The sequence below is a fragment of the Gorilla gorilla genome, chromosome 16 (assembly GCF_029281585.2).
Source record: "Gorilla gorilla gorilla isolate KB3781 chromosome 16, NHGRI_mGorGor1-v2.1_pri, whole genome shotgun sequence".
Taxonomy (NCBI): domain Eukaryota; kingdom Metazoa; phylum Chordata; class Mammalia; order Primates; family Hominidae; genus Gorilla; species Gorilla gorilla.
Genome location: NC_073240.2, coordinates 23803281 through 23822235, shown reverse-complemented (window position 1 = coordinate 23822235; position 18955 = coordinate 23803281). Strand labels below are relative to the sequence as shown.

Here is an 18955-nt window from a genome sequence, read left to right as displayed (position 1 = left end):
CATGGACACACTTCTCTGCAAGGATTTGGGCATCTGTCTGGAATACAGCAGAAAACCAATGTATCCATGAGTTAGAAACTTGGATTTTATTTCTCTTCTACCCTATTTTTATTTCTAATGATTTCTTCAAAGACAAATCAGAATATAAATAGGTTCACACGAGGATATGTTATTTAATAAGTATCTCATAAATCATTTTCGCAGTAAGTAAATAGAGAGTCCAGCTGCAATGTTTGATGGCTTGCAGCCCTCAAGTTCCCATTGCCCCCCTTTCCCCTTTGCCCCACAACTGGGCAACCTGATAGGAAGCCTATTCATGTGTATCAATTAAAAAGATGATTTAAAATGGAGAAATAAAATTAAAAAAATTAATAATAAAAAATGAAATTAAAATTTAAAAAGAAGCCTGCGCACACACTGGGTCCCTGGAGTCCTCAGTTCCCAGAGTCCTCAGTCCCTTGGCATGGGCAAAAGCTTCACTCCATGCCAGCCCGGCCTAAGCATGCAAACTGCCCCCCAGCCCACCCCACCACCTAACTACAATAAAAATCCAAAGGTCCCCCTCACTCGTCTCACTCAGAACCAAACCCGGGACCTTCTCCTAAGAAAATCCACGTGCTGTTGACTGCGTCAGTCATACATCCTATTTCACATCCATCGATGCCATGTATTATTCATCCCAACCTCTGTAATTTCCTGGGCTGAGGTGGGGACTGTCCGGCATCCAGCAAGGAATGCTAAGCACCCCAATAAAACACCAACTCAGTCATTTTGCTTAATGAGTTCTCAGAATAACTTGCCAAGGTGTCAGAAGACTCTCTAGTCTCTAAGATGTACTCCAGGACAACGACCAGGAGAATGAGAGCATCAGATTCACTGATAGGCAGGAAAAATGAGTTAGAGTTTCAAATATACTAACTATCTAAGAAAAGGGTTAATACTACCCAGAACTACATTTGAAGGGATAAAATTAAACGATATAGAGTAGAATACTGAAGATCTACCTCCTTTTTTTTTTTAAGGCAGAGTCTCGCTCTGTCTCCCTGGCTGGAGTGCTGTGGTGCCATCTCAACTCACTGCAACCTCCGCCCCGCAGGTTCAAGCAATTCTTGTGTCTCACCCTCCCGAGTAGCTAGGACTACAGGTGGTCGCCACCATGCCCGGCTAATTTTTCATATTGTTAGTAGAGACAGGGTTTCACCATGTTGGCCAGGCTGGTCTTGAACTCCTGACCTCAAATAATTCACCCTCCTTGGCCTCCCAAAGTGCTGGGATTACAGGCGTGAGCCACCGTGCCCGGCCTGAAGATCTATCTTCTATTACAACTTTGCTCTTATTACTTTAACAGAAACATTTAAAATGAAAAGTTGTTATATCTACACTACACATTAAATACCAAACACAATCTTGGCTCTCACCCGAACGGTACTCCAAGGGCGCCCAGGGGAGTTACCAGGACCGTGGGGACCGCCGTGTAAGCCAGGAAGTTTCCAATCTGGCCAACAGCCACTGTCAAGAAAATCACAAGGATACTACTTGCAATTACAGAGCTCTCTTCCAGCACTGATCACAGTTGAATTACGCTAGGCTCTGCCCTGAAAGGGCTACTTCATTCGCATTACTTGTGAAGAATCACATCTGGGGTGTCATCTGCACATTTAAGGGGTCAGGGGTCAGGAACCACACCTTCACTGGTCCCATCAGTCGGGTGAGTAGGTTCAGCCCTCCGTGGAAATGCCGAACCTAACCAGCAGTGACTGAAATGGGCGCAGCACTGGGCATATCTCCGCTCTCTTAACACATCCTTTTTTCACACAAATCAGGCAGAACTTCCTGTGCACCCTCTAGTGGCCTGGGACCTACTCTGGCATAGGCAGCTGGCCACGGTGACAGGCCACTGGCATAGCAAGAGGATGCAGTACTGCCGCACAAGACTGCAGCAGGGACATCACCCAGATGGAGCTTAAAGAGGAGCTCTTCAAGGAACAGAATTGGTATTGCCACGTAATGTCGTATTAAGAGACAAATGTGACAAACAAAGTACATGATGTTTCTTTTTTTTTCTTTTGAGACAGAGTCTCGCTCTGTCACCCAGGCTGGAGTGCACTGGCATGATCTTGGCTCACTGCAGCCTCCACCTCCCAGGCTCAAGCAATCCTCCCACCTCAGCCTCCAAATAGCTTTGAAAACAGGTGCATCCCACCATGCCCAGGTAATTTTTGTTTTTGTACAGACAGGGTTTTGCCATGTTTCCCAGGCTGGTCTTGAACTCCTGGGCTCAAACAATCCACCTGTCTCAGCCTCCCAAAGTGCTGGGATTACAGGCGTGAGCCACCATGCCTGGCCAAACATAATATTTCTGAATTTCAAAGACAATTGTCCTTTATAATACATTTAGAGTTCTGAACTCTAATAATATTATTTATCTTTACATTATAGCACATGACCTGATCTTTGACTCATGAAACTCTCTGTTAAACCAACTGTGCTGAGAAAAACAAGGCAGCCTAACATGGAATTTCACCAAATGCCAACAGCCTGACTACATGAGTAAGCAGGAGCTGTTTTAATTTCTTCGGGCCCAGGACAGATCGGCCTGGACTGAATTCACGGCTAATCGTGGGCAGCAGGGGACTCCACCAGCTCCTAACTTGTCCTTCTGCACTCTCATCCTGGGAGGAAGGGGAGCAGGGAGAGTGCCCTGGGGAGGCAGGGACATCCGAACTGAAAGGCACGCTTAGGGCCTGGGGAGAGGCCACGCGACACCCTCTTCCAAAGAACAGAGCCACCCTAGCCCAGCCGCTCCAGCCCTGCCCAGACCAGTGATGGATTCTAAGAAAGGAAAAGACCAGACTTCGCCACACAGGCTACTTACTTGCGATTGTGCCAGCCCACCACACAATGTCTGTTAAATAGGAAGTACCTATAAAAAATGAGATAAAAAATGTCAGGAAAGTGGGTTTACCAGCTACGTATATCAGGAAGAGGTTTACAAGCGAGAAACTTCTGACATGAAAACTAAAATTGAAAAGAATGAATGTCATACTGTTTATTCACCCTAAAGAGAATCTTTCATCTATAAATGGCAGCATCAGAGACCACCAAAAGTGGCAAAATCAAGATATTTTTTGCAACCAACACAGGCTGACCCAAATAAGGAAATGAAATCTTTTACATCAGTTTTCTTTCACCCAACAAGCTACCACAAAGACAGATATTCCTTTGATGGAGTTTTATTTTTATCTCAAAAGGGTTTGAGTCTTTAAATTCCAACTCTCTCATGCATTTACTGTAGTCCATTTATATAAGAATTTTATTATCATAGGGTTTGACTTCCTGCTTAAACAAGTCACTCAATTTTCATTATTAATATAACTCTTCTGATACGACTCTTCTTTCAGCCATGCGGGCACCACATCCTTACACTCACCTGATGCTCTGACATTTGACCTGAGACTTGCTGGCATCCTCTCAGGTTACCCCACCCATCCCACGCAGGGCAGGCGGAGCCCCAGCACCTTCCTCCCTCCCCCTGCCTCTTGACAGGTGTGTATGGTGAGAGGTCTTCCAAACTTTGAGACAGGTTTGTCCTTCAGATATGGCAAAACGCTCCTAAGCACTTTTTTTTCTGAGGCAGAGTTTCACTCTTGTTGCCCAGGCTGGAGTGCAATGGCACGATGTCGGCTCACCACAACCTCCGCCTCCTCCCAGGTTCAAGTGATTCTCCTGCCTCACCCTCCCTAGTAGCTGGGATTACAGGCATGTGCCACCATGCCCAGCTAATTTTGTATTTTTTTTTAGTAGAGACGAGGTTTCTCCACGTTGGTCAGGCTGGTCTCGAACTCCCGATCTCAGGTGATCCGCCCACCTCGGCCTCCCAAAATGCTGGGATTACAGGTGTGAGCCACCGCGCCTGGCCTTTTTTTTTTTTTTCAGACAGAGTCTCACTCTGTCACCCAGGCTGGAATGCACTGGTGCGATGTTGACTCACTGAAACCTCCACTTTCCGGGTTCAAACAATTCTCCTGTCTCAGCCTCCCGAGTAGCTGAGACTACAGGAGCATGCCACCACGCCTGGCTAATTTTTGAATTTTTAGTAGAGACGGGGTTTCACCAAATTGGTCAGGCTGGTCTCGAACTCCTGACCTCAGGTGATCCACCTGCCTCAGACTCCCAAACTGCTGGATTACAGGTGTGCAGCACACCTGGCCTGCTAAGCATTTTTTGAGGAGATTTTTTGTTGTTAACCGCAGATTACAGTAATGAATTCTTTCTTCCTTTTCCTTTTTTTGAGATGGAGTATCACTCTGTCGCTGAGGCTGGAGTGCAGTGGCACGATCTCGGCTCACTACAACCTCTGCCTCCTGGGTTCAAGCGATTCTCATGCTTCAGCCTCCCAAGTAGCTGGGATTACAGGCGTGCACCACCACGTGCAGCTAATTTTTGTATTTTTGGTAGAGGGGGGTTTTGCTATATTGGCCAGGCTGGTCTTCAATTCCTGGCTTCAAGTGATCCACCCACCTCAGCCTCCCAAAGTGCTGTGATTACAGGAGTGAATCACCGTGCCCAGCCACAGTAACTAATTCTAATTGTTTTTATTCTCAGTAGTAAAACCACAATTTGGTATAAGACACATAGCCTGCTAGCCTGCTTAATGGAGCAGCAGAGCTACAAGTATTACAAAAAGTACTTACAAAATGAAATGGGGGCTGGGCCCGGCGGCTCACCCCTGTAATGCCAGCATTTTGGAAGGCTGAGGCAGGATGATCACTTGAGCCTAGGAGTTCAAGGTCAGCCTGGGCAACATAGCAAGACTCTATCTCTACAAAAAATTTAAAAATTAGCTGGGTGTGGTGGTGCATGCCTGTGGTCCCAGCTATTCAGGAGGCTGAGGCAGAAGAATCGCTTGAGCCCAGGAGGATGAGGCTGCAGTTAGCCATGATCATGCCACTTCATTCCAGCCTGGGTGATAGAGTGAGACCCTGTCTCAAAAAAAAAAAAAGAATATTGCTATTTGATCACATCACAGTAAAAACTGATTTAGGCAAGAATCATTAACGGATACTAAAACAAGCGAATGAAAATTTACTGAGTCACTTCCATGGGTTTTTCTTATTAATTACGAACAGAAAAAGTTATCTTTATAGATAAGCCTGAAGGACACTGGCTTAGCCAAGTGGTCAAAGTCCCCAGCATCAGTTGTGCCACCTGCCTGCTGTGGCTGTCTCCCAGCCCTGAGCCACGCCCTACCTCTGCTGCCAGGCTCCACTGGAGAAGACAGCCTGGCACCACTGGGCCTCCTGTCTGGTGTCCCTCTCAGTGTATCTAATACAAACAGGACCCAGGGTGTCCTATGAAGCAGAAAGTTTAGCGAAGCTTAAGAATGTCCCATGGTGGGCACTGTAGGAGAGTCAGCTATTAATACAGAATCAATGTTAGATTTCTAAATGTGCTAATCAAAGTGGCTATCCCAAAATGCATGCCGAATACTTGAGTGAAAGGTCATCAGGTCCAGAATACTAGTGTGAAAAGTCTGTGGACCAGTTTCCCAACAAAACCACCATAACTAATAAATAAAGTACTTAAAAAAGTGGGCCGGGTGCAGTGGCTCATGCCTGTAATCCCAGCACTTTGCGAGGCCGAAGTTGGTGGATCACAAGGTCAGGAGACCGGACCATCCTGGCTAACACAGTGAAACCCCGTCTCTACTAAAAAAAATACAAAAAAAAATTAGCTGGGCATGGTGGTGGGCGCCTGTAGTCCCAGCTACTTGGGAGGCTGAGGCAGGAAAATGGCATGAACCTGGGAGGCAGAGCTTGCAGTAAGCCGAGATTGTGCCACTGCACTCCAGCCTGGGCAACAGAGAGAGACTCCATCACACACATACACACACATACACACACACACACACACACAAGTGAATTTAAACTCTGTGGAAATTATCCTAAGGGCATACAGAAAATATCTCCTTTTTCATTCCTGATGTTAGTAATTTGATTCTTCTTTTTTGCTTGGTCAGTCTAGCTAAAGGTTTGTCAATTTCATTGTTCTTTTCAAAGAACCAACTTTTGATTTTGTTTTTATTGGGTTTTTAGATTTTTTTTTCTTTTTGAGACAGGGTCTCACTCTGTTGCCCAGGCTGGGGTGTAGTGGCATGGTCTCTCAGTTCACTGCAACCTCCATCTCCCAGGTTCAAGTGATTCTCCTGCCTCAGCCTCCCAAGTAGCTGGGATTACAGGCGTGGGCCACCACATCCAGCTGTCCTTTTATTGTAATGAACATGGTTTGGTCAGGACGTTTTGTGAAGTCATGGGATTCCTGCTACAGCAGCTGGACTGTGTGACCCTCCTACAGTGAAAGCTGGTCAAGGATGATAGTGACCAGTGCAATGAGGCCCATAGGCGCCCCCCTTTCACTGCTATGGTTATCCCAACATTGATCATCACATAGTATATGTTTTTGGCAGTTTATAAAATGTCAAGTCACAAAATGAGGAGGAACCTGGAATACCAGGTACACAGGAATGGCAAAGTGAACAAAATGGTTTTTGTTCTTTTCCAAAAGGGTCCAGTTCAGTTCCAAGCATTTCAGGCCCTGCAACTTGTACTCTCCATCAAGAGCCTGGATTTGCACAAATCAAAAGGTGTATAGGTCACCCTCACCTTTTAAACCAGTATTAGGCAAAATTTTTCTGCATCCACAGACATTAAGCAAGTCAGGTTTTTCTCCATCCAGGTACCTGTCCCGTACCCCTACCCATAAACAAAAGTGAAGCTCCTGCACATGGTCCCTGAGAGCCTCGATCCAGGAGTGTCCCCTGTTCTGCCCTGAAGGAAGTGCATGGCTGTGTGCCCAGCTTCCTCACTGAGCTGGCTGCTCCATTTTCCCTCCTCCTTCTTTAGCCAGGAGCTCCTAGGAGCCTGCATTCCATATTAGCCCTTGGCCCGTCATACAGATATCTGTCAGGATATCTAAAACAACTGGGTTTCTTCACAGTTTCACCCTAAGCATTGCTGCCCCTAAGCACTGTTGTTCCGAAAGCTCATTAGCCAGCACTCTCAGTAGGTATCTATGCCCAAGCTTCTCCTCTTCCCAGTTGATGACGGTCCTCTATTAATCTGCAGGTCCTCCGGCCTCAGCAACAACAGGGAGCTGCAGCACTGAAGGATGCAGAGGATGCTGTTTGTCTTGCCACACTCACGCCTCCTCCCCCACTCCTAGGTGTGGGCTGCAGAGGACATGATCGCTAAGTTCCATTGGTTTTCCTCTCATTGGAAACCCTGGGTGCTGAGAGTTGCATAGCTGTTTATAACAGCTAAACTATAAAACAAAGAAGTCTTTGTGCAAACACAAAAGAGCCTTGTCAGGATGACAGTATCAACTGACAGTGATGCTGTCCAACCAGGGGCATGTGGCTTTAGACCTTCCATTTAGTTATAAATGTGTCAGAAATGTCCTTAAAATACAGCTTTAGGCCGGGCGCGGTGGCTCACGCCTGCAATCCCAGCACTTTGGGAGGCCGAGGTGGGCAGATCACAAGGTCAAGAGATCAAGACCATCCTGGCTAACACGGTGAAACCCCATCTCTACTAAAAATACAAAAAATTAGCTGGGCGTCGTGGTGGGCGCCTGTAGTCCCAGCTACTCGGGAGGCTGAGGCAGGAGAATGGTGTGAATCCAGAAGGCGGAGCTTGCAGTGAGCCTAGATCGCGCCACTGCACTCCAGCCTGGGCGACAGAGTGAGACTCCGTCCCAAAATAAATAAATAAATAAGTAAAAAAAAATAAATAAAATACAGCTTTATAGTATAAAAATATAGATGGGCATCCAATGTATTTACCTTCTAATTATTCCACAAAAAGATTGCTTCCACTTATGCGTGCTTCTAACATCAACAACAGAAGTTGCTGATAAAAGCCAAGCAAGAGTGGATAACTAGTTCTTTGTAAATTAATGTATAAAAAAGATGTAACATAGTTTTTACAGAGTTTCTTTTTGTTTTTCTTTTTGAGGCAGAGTCTCACTCTCTTGCCCAGGCTGGAGTGCACTGGTGTGATCTCTGCTCACTGCAACCTCTGACTCCTGGGTTCAAACAGTTCTCCCGCCTCAGCCTCCTGAGTAGTTGGCATTACAGGCTGCGCCACCACACCCAGCTAATTTTTGTATTTTTAGTAGAGACAGGGTTTCACCATATTGGTCAGGATGGTCTTGTACTCCTGACCTCAGGTGATCCGCTCACCTCGGCCTCCCAAAGTGCTGGGATTACAGGCGTGAGCCACCGCGCCCGGTCCTACAGAGTTCTCTAAGAAGGACTAAGAATAAATAAATATTCTTTCCTGACACCAGCACAGCCAGATGAAGGCATTAACTGCCTTCTGAAACATTAACTGAGCACTGCTGTGCACCAACTTAACTCACGGACTTAATATTTGAAGTTCTTTTGCCTGTTGGTTATTAGATATGCAGAACTTATTTTTCCTAAGAAATAGTTTGGCAATTATGGAAAAAGACAAAGTTTTATGACATATACTATCTAATTTTAAGATTTACTATAGGCTGGGCATGGTGGCTCACACCTGTAATCCCAGCACTTTGGGAGGCTGAGGCAGGTGGATCACGAGGTCAGGAGATTGAGACCATCCTGGCTAACACAGTGAAATCCTGTCTCTACTAAAAATGCAAAAAATTAGCCGGGCATGGTGGCAGGTGCCTGTAGTCCCAGCTACTCACTCGGGAGGCTGAGGCAGGAGAATGGCGTGAACCCAGGAGGCGGAGCTTGCAGTGAGCCGAGATTGCACCACTGCACTCCAGCCTGGGCGACAGAGCGGACTCCGTCTTAAAAAAAAAAATTTACTATAAAACTATATAATCAAGACAGTATGGTACTGGCATAAGGATAGACAAACACAACGGAATAGAGTTCAGAAATCGGTCCATACATGTACAGCCAGATCACAGACTGAATGAAGCACCAGTACAATTCAATGGAAAAGTCTCCTCAACAAATGGTGCTGGACCAACTGGATGTTGTAGAGAAAACGCGGAAGTTTAATTCATGCCTCAGACCATCCTGTAACTCAACGTGGCTTACGGACCTAACGGTAAACACTAAAGCTGTGAAGCTCTAAGAACACACAAGAAGATGCCATTATGACCTGAGGAGAGACAAAGATTTCTCAGGCAGAAATCAAAAGCACCAACCAGACAGGAAAAAAACAGACAAATTAGACTTCAACAAAACTAAACATTCGTGCTCTTCAAGAGGAACTTTTAGGCCAGGCGCAGTGGCTTATGACTGTAATCCTAGCACTTTAGGAGGCCGGGGCGGGTGGATCATGAGGTCAGGAGTTCAAGACCAGCCTGGCCGAGACGGTGAAACCCTTTCTCTACTAAAAATACAAAAATTAGCCGGGCCCAGCTGGGTGCGGTGGCTCACACCTGTAATCCCTGCACTTTGGGAGGCTGAGGTGGGTGGATAACCTGGGGTCAGGAGTTCGAGACCAGCCTGGCCAACATGATGAAACCCCGTCTCTACTAAAAATTTAAAAAATTAGCTGGATGTGGTGGTTCATGCCTGTAATCCCAGCTACTCAGGACGCTGACGCAGGAGAATCGCTCGAACTAGGGAGGCAGAGGTTGCAGTGAGCCAAGATCACGCCACTGCATTCCAGCCTGGGCAACAGAGTGAGACCCTGTCTCAAAAAAACAAAAACAAGGCCAGGCACGGTGGCTCACGCCTGTAATCCCAGCACTTTCGGAGGCCGAGGCGGGCAGATCACAAGGTCAGGAGATCGAGATCATCCTGGCTAACACAGTGAAACCCCGTCTCTACTAAAAATACAAAAAATTAGCCGGGCGTGGTGGCGGGTGCCTGTAGTCCCAGCTACTCGGGAGCCTGAGGCAGGAGAATGGCATGAACTTGGAAGGCAGAGTCTGCAGTGAGCTGAGATCACGCCACTACACTCCAGCCTGGGCGACAGAGCAAGACTCCGTCTCAAAAAAAAAAAAAAAAAAAAAAAAAAGTTAGCTGGGCCCGGTAGCAGGTGCCTGTAATCCCAGCTACTCAGGAGGCTGAGGCAGGAGAATCACTTGAACCAGGGGGGCAGAGGTTGCAGTGAGCCAAGATCACGCCACTGCACTCCAGCCTACGCAACAGTGAGACTCTGTCTCAAAAAAAAAAAAAAGAAAAAAGGCACTTTTAAGAAAATGAAAAGGCAAGCCACAGAGAAAATATTTCCAATCCCTGTATCTGACAAAAACTTGTATCCAGATATATAACATATATCTGTATGGTTAATATATGTGTATATATGTGTGAGTATATATATACATATGTAATACATACATATACACACACACACTCTTACCAGTCAATAATACGGTAGAACCCAGCCAGGCGTGGTGGCTCATGCCTATAATCCCAGCACTTTGGGAACCCAGCCAGATGTGGTGGCTCATGCCTATAATCCCAGCACTTTGGGAGGCCGAGGTGAGTGGATCACCTGCGGTCAGGAGTTTGAGACCAGCCTGGCCAACATAGTGAAATCCCATCTCTACTAAAAATACAAAACTTAGCCAGGCATGGTGACAGCTGCCTATAATCTCAGCTACTGGAGAGCCTGAGGCAGGAGAATCGCTTGAACCCGGTAGGCAGAGGTTACAGTGAGCCAAGATCGCACCACTGCACTCCAGCATGGGCGACAGAGCAAGAGTCTCTGTCACCACCCACCCAAAAAAAAAAAGTTCAGCAACAGGAGAATGGATATGTAAACTGGTATACTCAAACAACACAACACTACTCAGCAATAATAAGGAACATATTGCTGATACTCACATCACGATGAATCTTCAAACTATGTCCAGCAAAAAAAGCAGACGTAAGAGAATACATACTATATAATTCCATTTATATGAAGCATGGGAACAGGCAAAATTAATTCAACCTATGCAGATGGGCACCAGAAGAGTAGGCACCTTGGTATGGGGGATGGGGCACCAGGGAACTTTCTAGGGTGGCAGCAACAATCAATTTCTTCACTGGGCTGTTGGTTACACAGGCATATTCATTTGTCAAAACTCATCAAACTGTACCTTTAAGATCTGTGCAGCTTGTTCTATGTAATTATACCCCAATACTTAAAAAAGAAATAGTTGATAAATGACAGTTAAATTTCTTGGTGGTGAGGATTTCACAGGTAGCACACTTATTCGTGCACTCATGGAGGTGTGTACATTAAACATGCACAGCTTTTTATATATTAATCATACCCCAATAAAGCAGTTTAAATTTTTTTTTTTTTTTTTTTGAGACAGAGTCTCACTCTGTCGCCCAGGCTGAAGGGCAGTGGCGTGATCTCGGCTCACCACAACCTCCACTTCCCGGGTTCAAGTGATTTTCCTGCCTTAGTCTCTCAAGTAGCTGTGATTACAGGCATATGCCACCACGCCTGGCTAATTTTTGTATTTTTAGTAGAGACAGGGTTTCACCATGTTGGTCAGGCTGGTCTCGAACTCCTGACCTCGTGATCTGCCTGCCTCGGCCTCCCAAAGTGCTGGGATTACGGGCGTGAGCCACCGTGCCTGACCCTTAATTTTTTTAATTTAAAAAGTTAAATTCCTGGGTTAGCCCACACAATGCTGACCCTAATACAACTAACCACTGTAATAAAGTTTCTTGCAGTTTCTATGGGAAATGTCATTCCCCGTTTCAAATGGAAATTAAGAGTACAGCACATATTAACACATGCTTCTTCCTCTCCATCCTCCCTCCAGGGAAGCTCAGTGCAGTATCTGTATTCTATTTCTTTATTCCATCTATCAAATATTTACTGAGAATCATCAGTGTACACAGTCCTCAGTGAATACAAACACATAAAAAGTCACAGCCAGGCGCAGTGGCTCACGCCTGTAATCCTAACACTTTGGGAGGCCAAGGCATATGGATCACAAGGTCAGGAGTTCGAGACCAGCCTGGCCAATATGGTGAAACCCCGTCTCTACTAAAAATACATAAGTTAGCTGGGCGCGGTGGCAGGTGCCTGTAGTCCTAGCTACTCAGGAGGCTGAGGCGGGAGAACTGCTTGAACCCCGGGAGGTGGAAGTTGCAGTGAGCCGAGATCATGCCACTGCACTCCAGCCTGGGTGACAGAGCAAGATTCTGTCTCTCAAAAAAAAAAAAAGTCGCTAGAAGTGTTGTCTGCCCCTACAGAGCACCCTCTTCCTCTCTGCCTTAACTAGAGGCAATTTCTCTCATCCTTTCCCCCACCACAGGGATCAACACTGCCCCCACGCACCCTGAGGCCTGAGAAGCCAAGCTGGCCGACTCCTTGATACATGATGGGTAGATGTCAAGTATTATTCCTGTACTAGCGTGCTCTGCTGATGTGAACAGAAAAATCTAGGATAATGAGCTCTCAGTCATGTGCACTGGTAAGAAACTGGAAATGTCCATGCCCTGTAAATGTAGAACAGTAACATTCATGCAGCCCTGAATATGTTTGCAAAGAACATCTAACAGGGGGACAAGCTCACGACAGACTGAACACAACCACAGGACATAAACTGGCATACATGGGGTGGGCTCAGTGTATACTGCCTCTTTTTTTTTTTTTTTTTTTCTTGAGCTGGAGTTTTACTCGTCACCCAAGCTGGAGTGCAGTGGCGTGATCTCGGCTCCCTGCAACCTCAGCCTCCCGAGTAGCTGGGACTACAGGCATGCAACATCACACCAGGCTAATTTTGTTTTTTTTTTCTTTTTTTTTTTGAGACAGAGTCTCGCACTGTCGCCCAGGCTGGAGTGCAGTGGTGTGATCTCGGCTCACTGCAAGCTCCGCCTCCCGGGTTCACGCCATTCTCCTGCCTCAGCCTCCCAAGTAGCTGGGACTACAGGTGCCTGCCACCACGTCCGGCTAAATTTTTTTTGTATTTTTAGTAGAGACGGGGTTTTACCGTGTTAGCCAGGATGGTCTCAATCACCTGACCTTGTGATATGCCCACCTCGGCCTCCCAAAGTGCTGGGATTACAGGCGTGAGCCACCACGCCCGGTGCCAATTTTGTATTTTTAGTAGAGACAGGGTTTCACCACGTTGGTCAGGCTGGTCTCGAGCTCCTGACCTCAGGTGATCCACTCACCTCAGCCTCCCAAAGTGTTGGGATTATAGGCGTCAGCCACCACGCCCAGCCCACTGCCTCATTTTTTAAATTACATGATAAAGAGCTGTACCACCCAACGTGTAGGTCTTAACTGCATCTTGATTCTAAAAGATGAACTGGGCAAAACTTGTAAGATAATCACAGAAATTTAAACACTAACCAGACATGTGAGAACATTAAAAAATTATTCTTAATTTTCTGGTGCAATAAAGGTATTATGTTTAACAAAGAAAGACTCGTGGCAATATGCAGATGAAATGGTAATTTGTGGGATCTATTTCAAAAAAATCCTACAGGGGTGTGGGTGGGGTTGGCACTGGGGTATAGATAAAGCGAAATTGCCGAGGAAGGATGATTTGTTGTTGTTGTGGTTGAGTAATTCAGGGGACCATGTGCAGGTTTGTTCTTTGCGTATATTGTGCAATGCTGGGGTTTGGGCTTCTAGTGAACTCATCACCCAAACAGTGCACATAGTACCCAACAGGTAATTTTTCAACCCTCACCCCAGTCTTCTACCCTCCCCCTCTAGCAGTCCCCAGTGTCTATTACTTCATCTTTTCTTTCCCTTTTTTTTTTCTTTTTTTTTTTTGAGACAGGGTCTCATTCTGTCTCCCAGGCTGCAGTGCAGTGGTGCGATCTTGGCTCCCTGAAGCCTCAACCTCCTGGGTTCAAGCCATCCTCCTATCTCAGCCTCCCCAGTAGCTGAGATTACAGGTGCACCACCACACTCGCCTAATTTTTTTTTTTTTTTCTTTTTTTTGAGACAGAGTCTTGCTCTGTCGCCCAGGCTGGAGTGCAATGGTGCGATCTCGGCTCACTGCAACCTCCGCCTCCTGGGTTCACGCCATTCTCCTGCCTCAGCCTCCCGAGTAGCTGGGACTACAGGCGCCTGCCGCCACACCTGGCTAATTTTTTGTATTTTTAGTAGAGATGGGGTTTCACTGTGTTAGCCAGGATGGTCTCGATCTCCTGACCTCGTGATCTGCCCACCTTGGCCTCCCAAAGTGCTGGGATTACAGGTGTGAGCCACTGCGCTGGCCGGCCAATTTTTGTATTTTTTGTAGAGATGAGGTTTCGCCATGTTGCCCAGGCTGGTCTTGAACTCCTGGGCTGAAGTGATCTGCCCACCTCGGCAGATTACTGGGATTACAAACTATTATATTCATCTTTACGTCTATGTGTTTAGCTCCCACATATAAGTAAGAACATGTGGTATTTGATTTTCTGTGAGTTAGGACAATGGCCTCCAGCTCCATCCATGTTGCTGTGAAGGACGTGATCTTGTTCTTTTTATGGCTGCATAGTATTCCATATGTGTATATGTGTCACATTTTCTTTATCTGGTCAACTGTCGGTGGACACTTAGGTTAATTCCATGACACTGCTATTGTAAGTAGTGCCACAGTAAACATACAAGTGCATGTGTCTTTTTGATAAAACTATTTATTTTCCTTTGAGTAGACACCAAGTACTGGGACTGCTGGGTTGAATGGTAGATCTATTTTTAGTTCTTTGAAAAATCTCCATCCTGTTTTCCACAGGGGTTGAACTAATTTACATTGCCACCCACAGTGTATGGGTGAGAAATGATCATTGTTAACCAAGGGTGATATGTACATGGGATTCATTAACTACTTCCTCTACTTTGAACATATTTGATATTTACCACAATAAAGAGGTTTTTTTTTGTTTTGTTTTGTTTTTTGAGACGGAGTCTCGCTCCGTCGCCCAGGCTGGAGTGCAGTGGCGCGATCTCGGCTCACTGCAAGTTCCGCCTCCCGGGTTCACGCCATTCTCCTGCCTCAGCCTCCCGAGTAGCTGGGACTACAGGCACCCGACTAATTTTTTGTATTTTTAGTAGAGACGGGGATTCACCGTGTTGGCCAGGATGGTCTCGATCTCCTGACCTCGTGATCCACCCGTCTCAGCCTCCCAAGGTGCTGGGATTACAGACATGAGCCAGTGCACCCTGCCGGTTTTTTTTTTAAGATTTTTAGGATAGGCGAGGCGCAGTGGCTCATGCCTGTAATCCCAGCACTTAGGGAGGCCGAGGCAGGCAGATCACAAGGTCAGGAGATCAAGACCATCCTGGCCAACACGGTGAAACCCCGTCTCTACTTAAAATATAAAAAATTAGCTGGGCATGGTGGCGGGCACCTGTAGTCCCAGCTACTCGGGAGGCTGAGGCAGGAGAATGGTGTGAACCCGGGAAGTGGAGCGGGCAGTGAGCTGAGATCGCGCCACTGCACCCCAGCCTGGGCGACAGAGCGAGATTCTGTCTCCAAAAAAAAAAAAAGAAAAGATTTTTAGCATATATGTTTCTTAGAACATCTGATAGGTGGTGTTAACATATGTTTTGTGCATAGGATTTTTTCATTAAGAATCAGTTTTGAGGCCGGGCGCGGTGGCTCACGCCTGTAATCCCAGCATTTTAGGAGGCTGAGGCGGGGGGATCACAAGGTGAGGAGATCGAGACCATCCTGGCTAACATGATGAAACCCCGTCTCTACTAAAAATACAAAAAGAAATTAGCCGGGCGTAGTGGCAGGTGCCTGTGGTCCCAGCTGCTGGGGAGGCTGAGGAAGGAGAATGGCATGAACCCAGGAGGCGGAGCTTGCAGTGAGCCGAGATTGTGCCACGGCACTCCAGCCTGGGTGACAGAGCAAGACTCCGTCTCAAAAAAAAAAAAAAATCAGTTTTGAAATATAATTACTGAATGTGACTAGAAAGAAATATATGGCCAGGAGCGGTGGCTCACGCCTGCTGTAATCCCAATACTTTGGGAGGCCGAGATGGGCGGATCACGTGAGGTCAGGAGTTCAAGACCAGCCTAGCCAATATAGTGAAAACTCAACTCTACTAAAAATACAAAATTAGCCAGGCGTGGTGGCGCATGCCTATAATCCCAGCTACTCGGGAGGCTGAGGCAGGAGAATTGCTTGAACTGGAGGTGGAAGTTGCGGTGTGCCGAGATTGCACCATTGCACTCTGGCCTGGGAAACGAGCAAAACTCCATCTCAAAAAAAAAAAAAAAAAAAAAAAAGCCAGGCGCGGTGACTCACGCCTGTAATCCCAGCACTTTCAGAGGCCGAGGCGGGTGGATCACGAGGTCAGGAGATCGAGACTATCCTGGCTAACATGGTGAAACCCCGTCTCTACTCAATGTACAAAAAACAATTAGCCGGGTGTGATGGCGGGCGCCTGTAGTCCCAGCTACTTGGGAGGCTGAGGCAGGAGAATAGTGTGAACCCGGGAGACAGAGCTTGCAGTGAGCAGAGATCACACCACTGCACTCCAGCCTGGGCGACAGAGCGAGACTCCGTCCAAAAAAAAAAAAACCCAAATATATTAGCCGGGCATGGTGGTGTTCACATGTAATCCCAGCTACTCAGGAGGCTGAGGCACAAGAATCGCTTGAACCTGGGAGGCGGAAGTTGCAGTGAGCTGAGATCGCGCCACTGCACTCCAGCCTGGGTGACAGAGCGAGACTTTATCTAAAAAAAAAGAAACAAAGAAACCTCAATTGTAATAGCAGCCACCTCCAGGTGGAGAGATGAGTAAGTTCCACTTTCCGAACCACCATTTTCTGTACTTTCCAGATTTTAAACAATGACTATGTATTCTACAATCAGGAAAAAATGCTTTTTAAAAACATGACTAAGCCTAGGTTCTGGAAACTCAAGATATACTCTGCTGAATAATTACATCACAGTAAAGAGCCCCGGCTGGGCACGAGTCAGGCAACCCTGTCCCTGCATGGGTCGGGGACATGGCCTCTCAGACCAGCCCTGGCAACATCTAAAAGGGACCGTTTACATTCACAGGCTCCTGGCTGCAGAGTAGGAGTGTGAGACTGAACATTTCCTTTCTGAAAGTGATCTTTTCTAGTCCCTCATGGTTAAAACAAAAAAGGAATTGGTATTCATTAAGGGCTTAATTAAAGAACTGAAAATAGCTGGGTGTAGTGGCTCATGCCTGGAATCCTAGTAGTTTGGAAGGCTAAGATGGGAGGATCACTTGAGGCCAGGAGTGGGAGACCAGCCTGATCAACATAACAAGACCCTATCTCTAAAAAAAGAAAAAAGAAAAAAAAAGAACTGAAAATATAAATATAAATTACATTTATACTATAAATATTTTTGAGGGCAAAATATATTCTGTCCAACAGCAATTCAGTAAGACCAAGGATTGTTGGTTTCATGTAGAAATTTACATTGGTGATGTCTTCCTGCTTCTATCATAAGAAAATGAAAATGAATTTCTGTTTGCCCAGCATCAGAGTACCGGCTTTTTCTAAATAAAGAGTTAAGTCCCTCCTAGAAAAGCCTTATCTGGGGCCATGCATGGTGGCTCACACATGTAATCCCAGCACTTTGGGAGGCTGAGGTGGAGGACCACTTGAGCCCCAGGAGTTCAAGACCAGCCTGGACAACATAGCAAGATCTTGTCTCTAAAAAAAAAAAATACAAAAATTAGCCAGATGCGGAGGTGGTGCTACTCGGGAGGCTTGGGTGGGAGGATCACTTGAGCCCAGGAGGTCGAAGCTGCAGTGAGCCAAGATCACGCCAATGTACTCCAGCCTGGGCGACGGAAAAAGACCCTGTCTAAAAAAAAAATGCCTTATCTGTAGGTGGATTTATCTATCTTCCCCCTAACCACCCTACAGGGGGCAGGGTGAGAGAACAATACCAAAATCAGCCCCAGCTGTGTTCACATTCCGGCACCACCAGTTGTGTGACCAGGCACGTGTGAGGATCTCTGCAAATCTGAACCTCCTCTTCTGTATCTTGCCCCTGGCATTCACATCCTTATACATCCCCTCCCACACTGCACTTGAGCGGCCCGAGCAAGCCAAGAGATGTGGCAGAAGCAGCACTACAAGGATCCACCAAGCTTCCACCGTGGTCCTTAGGAGGCTTTGCCAAGGGAAAGCCACACACCATGGAAGGGGTCTGGCTTCCCAGAGACCAGCACGCTGTAAGGGCGTCCAAGGGAGCCCTGTGTGAAGAAGCCACAGGGATAGAGGAAGGGAGAGCAGAGACAGCAATGCTCAGCAAGCCCTCAGCTGTCCAGCTACTCCAGACTCGAGTGAAGATGCCATCTGCATGGCTGCCCAGTCCTGTCCGGCACTGAGTTGACTCCAGCCCCAGCCACCATCTGCTTGCAGCTGCTGGAGAGTTGCCCAGCTGAGCCCAGTCCACCACAGAATCACAACATGGCATGAGTCTGCGACACCATGGGGCTTCGGTACGCAGCAGCCCTCCTTTATCTCCTTTTCTGATGGAAACAGCATTAAGGAAACCAAGCACAGGCTGCGAGCCATTCAAAGACTCCCGACCCTCACACCCTTCTCACCATGCCTCTATCAGTGATCTCCTCTCAGGGTCAGATAAAGATCAGAGCTGGCAGTAACTCTAGATTCTGTTGCTTAGTAGGACGTAAGTAAGGTCAGCTCCAAGGCACCTGAAGACAGCTCCAAAATCCTTTCATAAAATAAAAGGCTCAGGTTCGCCATCCTCACTCTGCGGCTCCCCGTGGCCAGTTAGATGCCTCTGCTCAGTGTCCAGCCCATTCCTCCCAGTGGACACGTGACAGCCTTGGAAGAGCTGGGATGGGGGGGAATGCAAATGAGTGAATAGGCCATCATCCCTCAGGGTCAGGGGACAGGAGAGGGCCGGGGGTGCTGAGGACATGCACCAGGGAGACACACAAGTGGCAATGACCTCATGTCAGGGTCCGGAGGGTCCCTAGAAGCAGCAGAACTAACCTCGTTCTGTCTCCACCTAGGGACGGGAGCGTGCC

At 47.0% G+C, this 18955-nt stretch overlaps 1 protein-coding gene across 2 annotated transcripts in view; it reads right to left on the bottom strand.

The window, feature by feature from the left end:
• NIPA1 (NIPA magnesium transporter 1) overlaps positions 1-18955 on the bottom strand; it is a 44593-nt gene that overhangs the window by 16943 nt on the left and 8695 nt on the right. For both annotated transcript variants that reach the window (XM_055363292.2, XM_031007411.3), the window contains exons 2-3: positions 2876-2923; positions 1419-1509 (exon numbers count right to left, since the gene is read on the bottom strand). In XM_055363292.2, coding sequence (XP_055219267.1) covers positions 1419-1509; position 2876 — 92 coding nt within the window. In that variant the 5' untranslated portion in view covers positions 2877-2923. The remainder of the gene's footprint in view (positions 1-1418; positions 1510-2875; positions 2924-18955) is intronic.